Genomic DNA, 13,023 nt, shown 5'->3' with positions numbered 1-13,023 from the left:
GCTCAGGACAGGAGACTGAACTTACTGCAGGGGTTTCGGTTCATGTCTGTAAGTCATAGAGACAGTAAAAAGGGGGAAGAAGGCCTTCCGGTCACCCCCTGTAAGAAGGGGGTGGCTCTCACTTTTTAGTTTTTTTCACCTGTCCCATCATCTTAAAACAAGCTTTATCTTAGCACATTGTAGATTTTTATGAGTCACCACAAATCATTCCAGGCAAGGCAGAGGATAAAGGGAAAGCATAAAGAACTGATGTCTATTTTGTGCCAGGCTTACGGAGAGGGACCGGGCACAGAGAGCAGAAGCTGCCCTCTCACAGGGTGCCTGCTCCAACAGCCTTTAGAAGGGTGGGTTTTTTTAAACAAAATTTGAAGCATCTGTAAAAATAAGGATATTGAGCATAAAGCCAATATCCCTGCCTCCTAGATGACCCAGCTATCAAGATCTTGCTGCCTTTGCTGCATGTGTTTTACTGTCCCCTTTTGTTTTCCTTACCAAAGGGTTGTACAGCCTGGCTGCTCACAGTTTGATCTGGGGACCAGCAGCCTGGCATCACGGAGTGGCTCATTAGACTAGAATCTCAGCCCCGCTTCCTGACCCACGGAATCAGAATCTGCATTTTAAGAAGATTTAATCACTTGGGTGATTCATTTGTGCGCTCGTGTTTCAGAAGCCTTGTTTGAAGGCAAATCCCCCACATCAGTCATTTCACCCTTAAATACTTCCATATGCATTTCTGAAGCCCAAGGACGTTTTCTTACACCGTCGCAATGTTCTCATCGCCTGGCAAAAGTAACAGTGGTTTTTTGGTATCATCGAATACCCAGTTCGTATTCAGATCTCTCGGTCTCAGCGTGCCTATTTTGAACAGTTGTTATATTCGGTGAGAGCCAAAGAGCCAAACAAGAGCCACACGTGTGGTCGCTGTGCCTCTCAGTCTCGAGTGGCGCCCTTGCCCATTTGGGGGACTTTGTCTCTTTCAAGTCTCTGCTTTACTGTAGAGCTCGTTGGCTTGGCTTACAGAACATCTTCATTCAGGATTCGGGTGCCCGCTTCCTCTCAGTGAGGTGGGTCCTTCCACCCTGTACACGTCCTGCAACAGGGGCATTTGGGCTCATTCAGATTTAATTTTTGGCAAGCATATGCTAAAGAATCGGGGGGATTTTTCCATAGTTCCTGCATTTCTCTCACTCCTCCTTTCTGTTTCCTTAGCCAACAAATTTTAAAGACTTGCTTCTAACGGCGTTCCCATTGTGGCTCAGGGGTTAATGAATCTGACTAGGAACCATGAGGTGGCCGGTTCTATCCCCGGCCTCGCTCCGTGGGTTAAGGATCCGGCGTTGCCGTGGGCTGTGGTGTAGGTTGCAGACGCGACTCGGATCTGGCATTGCTATGGCTGTGGTGCAGGCTGGCAGCTGCAGCTCCCATTAGACCCCTAGCCTGGGAACTTCCATATGCCATGGGTGCGGCCCTAGATTTAAAAAAAAAAAAAAAAAAAAAAAAGAGCCTTGCTTGTCAGTGTGGCCTTAATGCTGGCAGCCTGGGCATTGCTCAGGAGCCTGTTAGAAATGCAGAGTCTTGGGCCTCAGTACTCTTCTTATGGGGCCCCACTAGGGGTCATATATGCCGGGGGATTCCCCCTTAGGGAAACTAAGTTGAACTAGTGGGCTTGGGGGGGGGGGGGTCCGCCTAATCCTAAAGTGCTCTTTCAAACTTTCATCTAGTAGTTTCATCCACTGATGATCGGAACCTGACTTAATTATTGTATTTCTTTATGGCTTGCAAAATTGTCTTTTTATGATTGTTATTCCTTCCACATTGATTAGTGATGATTCTTCTGTATAGAACTTTCTCATTAACTAGGACTACTTGGTGACCCCGAAATGCAGCTCATATAGGAAAGACAAGGAAATTACCTCATACTTTAATAGCCAATCTTCAGAATAAGGGGACGATGCCTTCACTACTTCTAATGGGGAACAGTGCAGTGTTTTGGTTACTCTTGTTTTTGTCTTCTCTCTTTTTTTTTGGGGATTTTTAAAATTAAAGTATAGTTGATTTACAATCGTGTGCCAATTTCTGCTGTACAGCAAAGTGACCCACTCATACATAGATATACACTCTTTTTCTCCTGTTCTCTCTGTCCTTTAAGTATCATTATGAACCCCTGGTTTTTGTGTATTCAATGTGCCTCAAACACTTGCAATTATTATTAACTTTTTCACTGAACTACAGTTGAGTTGCAGTACTGTGTCTCTTTTAAGTGTATAACAAAGTGATTCAGTTATTTATATATATAAGCGTGTGTGTATTCTATTTCAGATTCTTTTCTGTTCGAGGTTATTATAAGATATTGAATATAGTTCCCTGTGCTTTACAGTAAATCTTTGTTTTTTGTTTTATATATAGCAGTGTGTACCTGTTAACCCCAAACTCCTAATTTATCCCTCCCCCCACCCAACTGTCTTTTTTTTTTTTTTCCTCGTCTGTTTAGGGCCACACCCACAGCATATAGAAGTTCCCAGGTTAGGGGTTGAATCAGAGCTGCAGCTGCCAGCCTACACCACAGCCACAGCCACGTGCGATCTGGGCCTCATCTGTGACCCACACCACAGTGTAGAGCAACGCTGGATCCTTAACCCACTGAGCGAGGCCAGGGCTTGAACTCACATCCTCATGGATACTAGTCAAGCTCTTTACTGCTGAACCACAGTGGGAACTCCCCGACTATCTTTTTTAAAGTAAACTTTTTCTGAAGACAACATGTAGAAAAATGGGCAAATTCGGATCAGTGAATTTTCAAGTTAAGTCAAATCCACTGATACCCATTTTGAGAAGCAGAGATGCTTACCAGCATCCCAGAAGTACCTCCCATGGCCCCCTTCGTCACTACCTTACCCCCAAGGGGAACCACACTCCTGACCTCTAGTACCATGGATGAGTTTGCCGGTTTGAACCTGCTACAGGTGGAGATGTGTACTCTGTTCTGATTCGTTCCTGGCATCTTTCCTCGGACCTTGTGTTGGTGAGATCCAGCCACTTTGTGGCTTACGTTCCTGGTCCCAGCATATTCCATTGGTGAATAGACACAGGTGTCTTGTTTTTTCTACTGTTGCTAGATATTTGGCTTGTTCCAGTTTGGGGTTATTGAGGCTACAGACATTCTTGTACATATCTTTTTGGGAACATATGAGCACATTTCTGTTGGGATTATGACCGAGGGTAGAATTGCTGGGTCATGAATTATGCATATGCTCTGCTTTCATTGATAACGGCCAAATGGTTTTCTAATGGGGTCGTGCCAGCTTACACTCCCACCAGCAGTGTGCGAAGGTTCCAGTTGCTCCACGTCATTGCTAAGGCTCTCCTGCTCGGTGTTTTTTTCCTTTCAGCCATTTGGTGGTCGTGTCGTGGTGTCCCACAGAGATTTTAATTTGCCTTTCTGGGACGTCGGATGATGCCGTCTCATGAGATTCCTGGCCGTTTGTGTGATCTCTTTTTGTGAAATGTCCTTTTTCTGTTACTGTGCCTGCTGTTTTCTTACTGATCTGTAGGAATTCTTTACATGTTCTGATATGAATCTTTCATCAGATATGTGTGTTGCAAATATCTTTTCCCCTCTGTGACTCACTTCTTCACTCTCTCAATGGTGTCTTTGGATAAACAGAAGTTCTTAAGAGCAAGGAAGTTCAGCGTATCAATTCTTTCCTTTATGACCAGTGTTTTTCAGTGTTTAAAAAAATGCTTGTCTATCCCAAGTTCCTTTGTTTTCTCTTAAAAGCTTTGTTCCCTCTTTTTTTTTTTTGGTCTTTTGTCTTTTTAACACCCATGGGCATGTGGAGGTTCCCAGGCTAGGGGTTGAATTAGAGCTGTAGTTGCTGGCTTTTGCCACAGCCACAGCAGCGCCAGATCTGAGCCTTGTCTACACCACAGCTCACGGCAACACCGGGTCCTTAACCCACTGAGTGAGGCCAGGGATCGAACCCACATCCTCACAGATGCTAGTCGGGTTCATCAGCCACTGAGCCACGACGGGAACTCCTGTTCCATTTTTCATATTTAGATATACAGTACCTCTAAATCCACATTAAATCTTCAGTCCATGAGGAATTGATTTTTTGTGTATGATGTGAAAGAGGAGTCAAGATTAATTTTTTTCCAGCTATAATGGAAAAAATTAAAATCATTTAAAGAGAAAAAAAAAGATTATTTTTTTTTTCAATGTTGATATCCAAGTGACCCATCACCATTTATTTCAAAAATCATCTGTCGTCATGGAGTTAGTCCCCTGGTGACTCAGCAAGTTACAGATACGGTGTTGTCACTGCTGTGGCTCTGGTTACTGCTGTGCTGCAGGTTTGATCCCTGGCCTGGGACCCCTGCCATGGGTGTGGCCAAAATAAATAAAGTCACTTATTCTCAATGTTTGCGAAGTGTTGGATTTTTCAAACTACTTAATCATGTCATCTGCTCGAAATGATGGTTTTATTTTTTCCTTTTTAACCTTGGTGCTCTGTGTCTTTTTCTTTTCCTACTGCCCTAAAATCTCCAGCAAAATGTTGACTAGCAGTGACAAGAGTGGGCATCCTTATTCATTCCTGATTTTAAGGAGGAAACTTTAAATAACTCACCAATAAGAATGATGTTTGCTAAACGATTTTTGTGGATAGTCTTTCTTTCTTTTTTTTTTTTTTTCTTGCTCTTTAGAGCCAAACCGTTGGCATATGGAAATTCCCAGGCGAGGGGTCAAATCAGAGCTGTAGCTGCCGGCCTACACCTCAGCCGCAGCAACTTGGGATCCACACCACGTCTATGACCTACACCATAGCTCATGGCAGTGCCACATCCCTAACCCAGTAAGTGAGGCCAGGGATCGATTCCCGAAACCTCGTGGTTACTAGTTGGATTCATTTCTGCTGGGCCACAATGGGAACTCCTTTGTGGATATTCTTGATTAAAGAAATTCCCTTCTATGCCTGGTTTGCTACAAACTTTGAAGTTATAAAGCAGTATTGGATTTTACCAAATGCCTTTTTCCACATCTGTCATAATGACCATATGATTTTTTCTACTTTTTTTTCTGTTAACATGATGAATGAATTGATTATTTTCAAATGTCATACCACTCTTCCATTTCTGAAGGAAAATCCACTTGAGTGTAATGTATTATGCTTTTATAAACCCCTGGACTTGACTTGCTAGTATATTTCTTAGGATCTTTGTGTTTTGGTGCAAGAGAGAGAGCGCCAGCTTTCCTTTCACGCATTGCTCTTGGGAGGTGTTAATATGAATGTCATCTGTCCCCAAAATGGTTGGACCGTGTGTGTCCTTGTATTTTCTCTTCTCTGGGAGAGATTAGTATTTCTTCTTAAATGTTTGGGAGAGTTCATCAGAGAAGCCATCTGGGCTTGGAGTTAATGGATTCCGTTTCTTTAATTTGGGATTATTCAGATTTCACTTTAGTCAGTGTTGATAAATTTATTTTTTGAATAATTTGCCCTTTTCACCTACAGGGTCAAGCTTAATGGCATAAAAGTGTACAAACTATCTTCTTATTTCTTAAATGTCTTAGGCCGTGTTCTGCTGTCTTCTTTTTCATTCATGTTGATAATTTCTATGTTCCCTTTTTTTCCTTAATCAGTATTGCTAGGGGTTTATCAATTTTATTTTTTTATTTTTATTTTTTTATTTATTTTATTTATATATATATATTTTTGTCTTTTTGCTATTTCTTGGGCCGCTCCCAGGGCATATGGAGGTTCCCAGGCTAGGGGTCTAATCGGAGCTGTAGCTGCCCGGCCTATGCCAGAGCCACAGCAACTTGGGATCCGAGCCGCGTCTGCAACCTACACCACAGCTCACGGCAACGCCGGATTGTTAACCCACTGAACAAGGGCAAGGACCGAACCTGCAACCTCATGGTTCCTAGTCGGATTCGTTAACCACTGCGCCACGATGGGAACTCCCAGTTTTATTACTTTGTCTAAAAACCAAACTTTGATATAGTTTCATTGCTATGTGGTCATATCTTTATATTCCTTCCTATACTTTTTCTAGGCTTGATTTGCTGTTCATTTAGTTTCTTGAGAGGGAAGACTACAAAATTGGTTTTCAGCCTTTCTTTTTTTCTTTATTTAAACATATGCATTTAAGTCTGTACATTTCCTCATTTCCTCTAAGCACTGCTTTTACGGTATCCCACAAGTTTTGCTTTGTCCTCTCTAAATTGTCATTCAGTTCAAAACGTTTTAAGGTTTCTATTCTGATTTCCTCTTTGGCCCTAAGTTATTTAGAACTGCATTGCTTAATTTCCAAGAAGTTCAGATTTTTCTCACGTCTTTCGGTTATTGGTTTCTTGTTGAATTCCACTATAGTCAGGGAACATATTCTGAATTATTTAAGTCCACTGAAATTTGTCGAGGCTTGCTTTATGATCCAGCACACTTACAGTCAATTTTGGTGTTTCGTGTGCATTTGAAAAAAAAAATGTTTATTTTAACATTGGTGGGTAGGGTATTGTGCTGGTCAATTAGATCAAGCTCATTAATTTTGTTGTTTAAATCTTCTATATCCTCACTGGGGTTCTTTTTTTTTTTTTTTTTGGTCTGTTTTTGTAGATTTGTTAAATCTTTTGATTCAGTCAGTTTTTGCTTTATATAGTTTACGGTGATGTTGTTGGAGACATACAGGTTTAAAATGGTTCTCTCTTCCATACTCGTATGTGTACAGTTCCTTCTCTTCTTTATATAAAAGACAGCATAGACCTGTCCTTTGCTCAGTGATTTTACCTTGTTCCTCAAATCTCTCCTGCTAAGTGAAAAGCCATTCATTGGGGAAAAAAATATTCCCATCAATGTTTTAGTGGAAAAATTGTGATGCATTCCATCCACCTCCATACCCAAACAATTTTCATGGGTGGAAAAATTTATAAATTTACCAGCAAAACAAGTTTATATTTTTAAAAACCCAGTCATTTGAATATAAAAATATAGTTTATGGATATGACTTACTGTAGTGAAAGGTTTACTGTCCTTGTCAAAGGAAGAAATGAGGAGTTAAGAGCAGGTGGTGGAAGAGAGGTGTGAGGGAGTCATTACTGAAAAGGTGCACTTGCCTTTCGGCCTTGTTTCTCTACTGTTTTTCAACCTTCAGGGGACTCACAGCTCTCTTGCATTCAAACTGCCTTTAAAAATAAAGTTCCAGCACAGAAAAATGCCCTGAGGGCAACATAAATACTAAACCTTAAAAACACTTCAGAACACCCAAAAATAGCTTATGGACTCAATAGACTGCAGAATTGAGAAAATGCTACCTCTTTAGCCCCCTCGATGGGCAGGCATATGCGAAACAAAGCATTTGGGGTTTTACCAGAACATGGCAAGCAATGCAGATTTGTTCCCTATGATATTGTTGGGCTATAAATTATGTTGAGAAAATTGGTGCAAGTGTTTTTGCCCAAAAGTATGCTGTCAAAATATGCTTTCAGAGTTCCCTTGTGGCGCTGTGGAAATGAATCCGACTAGGAACCATGAGGTTGCCGGTTCGATTCCTGGCCCTCACACAGTGGGTTGAGGATCTGGTATGGCTGTGAACTGTGGTGTAGGTCGCAGCTCAGATCTGGCATTGCTGTGGCTGTGGCCTAGGCCAGCAGCTGTAGCTCCGATTAGACCCCCTAGCCTGGGAACTTCCATATGCCACAGGTGCAGCACTAAAAAAATACACACACACACACACACACACACACACACACACACACACACACTTCCTTATAGCATGGTTTTGTTTATTTGTTTTTGGCATGTCTGCAGCATGTGCAAGTTCCCAGGCCAGGGACTGAACCTGTGCGACAGCAGCGACCTGAGCCCCTACAGTGACAATGCCGGGTCTTCAACCCGCTGCACTGCAAGGGAACGCCCCTTGTAGCATGTTTATTTAGTGTACTCAGGGATAAAAAAATCATCATACTGTCATGAAAAAGGGAGTATAGCTTTTCAAGCACTGTTATGGCCAAAAAAAAAAAAGCCGTTAGTTGAGCAGGATTTGAACAGATAAGGCTGCCGACTGAACTTCACCTTGCCCTTTTCCCATGTAAATATACAGTAGACTGTCAAGCAGTGGAGTATCGTGCTTCTAAAAATTCATTCTGGCAACTGGTCTGGAAAGGATGTATCCTGAGGGACAAGTCCTGGAAAAGCAAGGGCAGGAGACTAATGAATGTGCCCCAGCAGACGACAGTGAGGTCAGCGGGGGCAGAACTGCGTCCCTGGAGACGCTCAAGTGCATGTGAGGATTCTGAGAAGGATAAAGGGCGTATTTCAAACCTATGGGGATGATATGAGCAATTCCAGACATGATGTTGAGACAGTTTCCTTTTGGGGGGAGAAAAATATATGCAAAAAGAAAGTATAGATGAATCAAAGAGTCAAGCCTAAGAAATGAAACAAAATATCAAAGAAAACATGAGTGCGTTTTAAAAAAAAATCTGAGTGGGAAAGCGTGACACAAATCTCGAGTCATAAAGGGAAAATAAATGCACTACATAATAAATGTAGATGTGAGAAAAAATTTAAGCAAATTGAACAAACAGCTCAGTGAGAAACAGTATCTGTAACACAGTGGCAATTTCTTTTGAACGAAAAGCTCTTACAAATTAATAAGAAAACACAATAAAACCTCATAAAGATGAATCATGTATATGCGTAGGCCGCAACCAAACTTAGAATAAGAGGCTTGACTTCGCTCACAATTAAAAACATAGTTTTGGGGAGTTCCCGTTGTGGCGCAGCGGAAACGAATCTGACTAGGAACCATGAGATTGCAGGTTCAATCCCTGGCCTCGCTCAGTGGGTTAAGGATCCGGCGTTGCTGTGGCTGTGATGTAGGCCGGCAGCTGCAGTTCCGATTAGACCCCAACCTGGGAACCTCCATATGCTGCGGGTGCGGCCCTAAAAAGACCAAAAAAAAAAAAAAAAAAAAAAAAGACACACACACACACACAAATAGTTTTGGGACAAAATAATGAGATTCTCTTTTAAAACAAGGATGGGAGGTCTGCACAGTCCCAGCAATGCTGCGAGGAGCCAGGCCTTCCGTTCTGAAGCAGCCTCTTTGGGGGGCAATCTATCTGTATCAATTTTCCTGAAAATTTGTGTGTCTGTGTGTGTGTGGCTTCATCTTGCTTTATTTTTCTTCTCTTTCTTTCTTTCTTTTTTTTTTTTTTTTTAGGGCTACACCTGTGACACATGGAGGTTCCCAGGCTAGGGGTCAAATTGGAGCTATAGCTGCTGGCCACCACCACAGCCGCAGCAACATGGGATCCAAGCTGAGTCTGAGACCTACACCACATGCATCTCATGGCCACACCGGATCCTTAACCCACTGAGTGAGGCCAGGGATTAAATGAACATCTTCATGGGCATTATTAGTTGGGTTCGTTCCCGCTGAGCCACAATGGGAACTCCACCTTGCTTTATTTTTCAATTGAATATTGTCAGATGTTAAATCACTGCCATAAAAATGAAGCTCCTCAGTGTTCCTGTTGTGGCTCAGTGGAAACGAATCTGCTAGCATCCATGAGGATGCAGGTTCGCTCCCTGGCCTCGCTCAGGACTCCTGCTCTGGGACCCTCCATATGCTGTGGGTGCGGCCCTAAAAAGACATAAAAAAGAATCTTCTCATTAAAAAAAAAAAAATCACCCTTTATGTGAAACACAATTACAAACCTCAGCTTAAAATGGAAACATTTAAGATCATGTGGCATTAGTTTTCTGATCTCTGTAAAGTGTCTAGTAGGTGGGTATTGATGCATCACAGCCACTGCTGTCATCAGTAATACATCACCAGTGCTCATGGATCTCCTAAGTTCCAGTTTGAACTAATGAATTAGTTTAGCATATAAAGCAAGACCAAAGGTGGAAGCTGTAGCAATTTATCTACTCACTTTCTTTCTTCTTTTTTTTTTTTTTCTTTTTAAGACCGTGCCTGAGCATATGGAAGGGGCGGAATTGGAATTCAGCTTCCAGCCTACGCCACAGCCACAGCCACAACAGAGCCAAGCTGCATCTTCGGCTTACACCGCAGCTTGTGACAACGTTGGATTCTTAACCCACTGAGCAAGGCCAGGGATAGAACCTGCCTCCTCATGGAAACTAGTTGGGTTCTTAACCTGCTGAGACATAACGGGAACTCCAGCAATTGATCTATTTTCTAGATGTTATGTTTTTCCTTAAGTATCCTGCAACTTTTTTTTTTTTTGTCTTTTTCTAGGGCCACACCCGCGGCATATGGAAGTTCCCAGGCTAGGGGTCAGATCGGAGCTGTAGTCACCAGCCTTACACCAGAGCCACAGCAACGCCAGATCTGAGCTGTGTGTGCACCCTGCACCACAGCTCACAGCAACACAGGATCCTCCCCCACTGAGTAAAGTCCCAGGGATCGAATCTGTGTCCTCATGGTTCCTAGCTGGATTCATTTCCGCTGAGCCACAACAGGAACTCCTCCCGCAAAATTTTTAATGAACAATTTCAGACATACAGAAAAGTTGAAAAACTTGTGCAGTGAACAACCATGTACTACACTTGGATTTTACAACGTATATAATATGTGTGATAATGCAAATGTAACAAAAGGTTGACAACCGATGTATGAATAAATATATATTTATATAGATCCATCTATCTATATGTATCCATCCACATATTTCCACTTATCCATCCATCAAGCTGTCTTGTATTTTTGCATTTCCAAGTAAATTGCAGACATAAGTTGTACTTTTCATCCCTAAGCAGTTCAACACTCATATCAACTAGAGTTCAATATTTGCTTTTGATTCGTGGGTTTTTTGTTTTTGGTTTTTTTTTTTAGGTAAAATCTGCATACAGTGAAATGCACAAATTTTAAATGGACCATTTGATGTATGTTTGACAAATGTACACCTTTGTAGCCCAGACGCCTATGGAGATGCAGGATATTTCCATCATCCCAGAAAGTTCCTTCCTGCCCCTTCCCAGTTAATCCCCAACCCCCACTGCCCCAGGCAAATTTTTTTTTTCCTGTAGATTAGTTTTGCCAATTCTGGAACCTCATATACATGCAGTCACATACGGCTTCTTTCACTCAGCATAATGATTTCTGTGATTCACCCATCTTGCTGTGTCTATCGATTGTTTGTTCATTTTCACTCCCGAGTAGTGGTCCACCGTCTGAATATATCCCACTCAGTTTATCCGTTCCTCAGTTGATGGGTATTTGGGTTGTTTCCAGTGTGGGACTGTTAGAAATAAAGGTACCGTAGACTTTTTTTTTGAGGACATATGTTTTTTCTTGGGTCACTTGGAGGTGGGCTCATCGAATGTGCGCAGACCCTCTCTCTGGGCCCCAGCGTCTGCTTTGACTTTGGTGCCTGAGACAGGGATGAACACGTGCCTTGTGGCAGGTATAGAACGTGCACCGTGGGGGACGTGAGAAGGCAGGACGTGCTCTGGGAGAGAGCCAAGGAAGGCTTCCTGGAGGAGGGGGCCTTGGTGCCGACACAGCTTGGTTTAGTAGGAGGAACAAGGGCTCTGGGTCAGACATGCCTGCACTCCAGGCCCATTGCTGGAAAAAAAGATCCTTGGGCGTCTCGCTTTCCTCGTCTGTAAGATGGAGATAACGGTGCTGCAGGATTTGATGAGGTCAAGTTGTGTCTTTGGTTAAATAGTCTTCTTTTCTCGCCAGGCCTGGCTCCCCTGGCCGCCTTCAGCGTGGATGTGGCCCGGACCTGGGTGACTCCCGAGGGTGCTCCCTACGTGCTCAGCTCCCTTCTACATCAAGACTCTGGCACCAACCAGACCTGGTAAGCAGGGGGGCAGATAGCAGGGTTTGAGGACTGAGGGGTCCTGGGGAGGCTGAAAAGGCCCCCAGACAAGGCCTCGGCTCCCCACCCTACAGCCTGGGGAGAACCTCCTTTCACTTCCAGAGGGGCGTGCAGGGGAGTGAGAAGGTGGGAGAGACACTGCGAGCTCAGGCCCAGACCTCCCAGCCCTGCCCGGCCCCTCACCCTGGCCTCTTGGGGTGGGAGAGACGAAAAACTCTTCTAAAATAAGGTTTATTAAGGCTCGTCTGCCCTTTACAAAGGCAACACATGCTCAGTATAGAAATTTGGGGCCGTGACAATTTTTTTTTTTTTTTAATGGAAAATGTGAGGCAGGCAGGAGGGATGGTTGCAAGGCAGGCTGTGGGTCTGGTCGCTGTGGTTCGGTGACAGTGTCACTCTGTATTTATAGCAAGACGCTCAGCCCTGAGCCTCAGTTTCTCATCTTTGCTGTGGGGGTGATATTTCCCTACCTCACAGGGTTGTGGCAAAGACGGAGTTAATGCCCATCATTAAGGGTTTGGCGCAAGTAAGTTTTGGCACCAATCCGGCCAGATTTAAGATCAACGCACATTACTTTATATTTTTAAAATATCATCTGTACCCACCCAGGAGATAAGCAGAACATTTTAAGCCTGACAGCATTCGCTGGTAAGGATGTGGGGAAACAGGAGTTTGTGGGAATGTGAGTTGGTACCCGGGAGAATCCTGTTGACATTTGGGAGAGAGTTGAGGATGCAGGTGGCCTTTGGCTCAGCGATTCCACTCCCAGACCCCAACCTCAGGGAACTCCTCAGGCACATGTAAAGATACTGATTGTAACACTGTCTGGAATGGTGAAAGACTGGAAATAAGCATCATTGACAAGTGGAAGAAGTTAGGTGGGAATCTTCTGATGCCACAGCAGGTAAAAATGAATGAAATAAGTGCAGTCGTTCTCAACTGGATCACTCTCCAAACTAACTATAAAACGAAAAAGGCTAGTTTAGAATTATTTATAGGAGTTCCTATCATGGCTCAGTGGAAATGAATCTGACTAGCATCCATGAGGATGTAGGTCCGATCCCTGGCCTCGCTCAGTGGGTTAAGGATCCAGCATTGCCATGAGCTGTGGTGTAGGTCACAGATGGGGCTCAGATCGGGCGTTGCTGTGGCTGTGGTGTAGGCTGGCAGCT

At 43.4% G+C, this 13,023-nt stretch overlaps 1 protein-coding gene across 2 annotated transcripts in view; it reads left to right on the top strand.

The window, feature by feature from the left end:
* The window catches only part of ITGAE (integrin subunit alpha E), a 67,721-nt gene that overhangs the window by 5,047 nt on the left and 49,651 nt on the right, over window positions 1-13,023 (top strand). For both annotated transcript variants that reach the window (XM_021067683.2, XM_084985394.1), the window contains exon 2: window positions 11,713-11,830. In XM_021067683.2, the coding sequence (XP_020923342.2) occupies window positions 11,713-11,830 (118 nt within the window). The remainder of the gene's footprint in view (window positions 1-11,712; window positions 11,831-13,023) is intronic.

Source organism: Sus scrofa, chromosome 12 (genome assembly GCF_054392235.1).
Source record: "Sus scrofa isolate SSC_HxYL_T2T_F1_AM1 chromosome 12, Sscrofa_HxYL_maternal_Yorkshire_Landrace_v2.0, whole genome shotgun sequence".
Classification (NCBI taxonomy): Eukaryota; Metazoa; Chordata; class Mammalia; order Artiodactyla; family Suidae; genus Sus; species Sus scrofa.
This window is presented reverse-complemented; position numbering and strand designations above follow the sequence as displayed.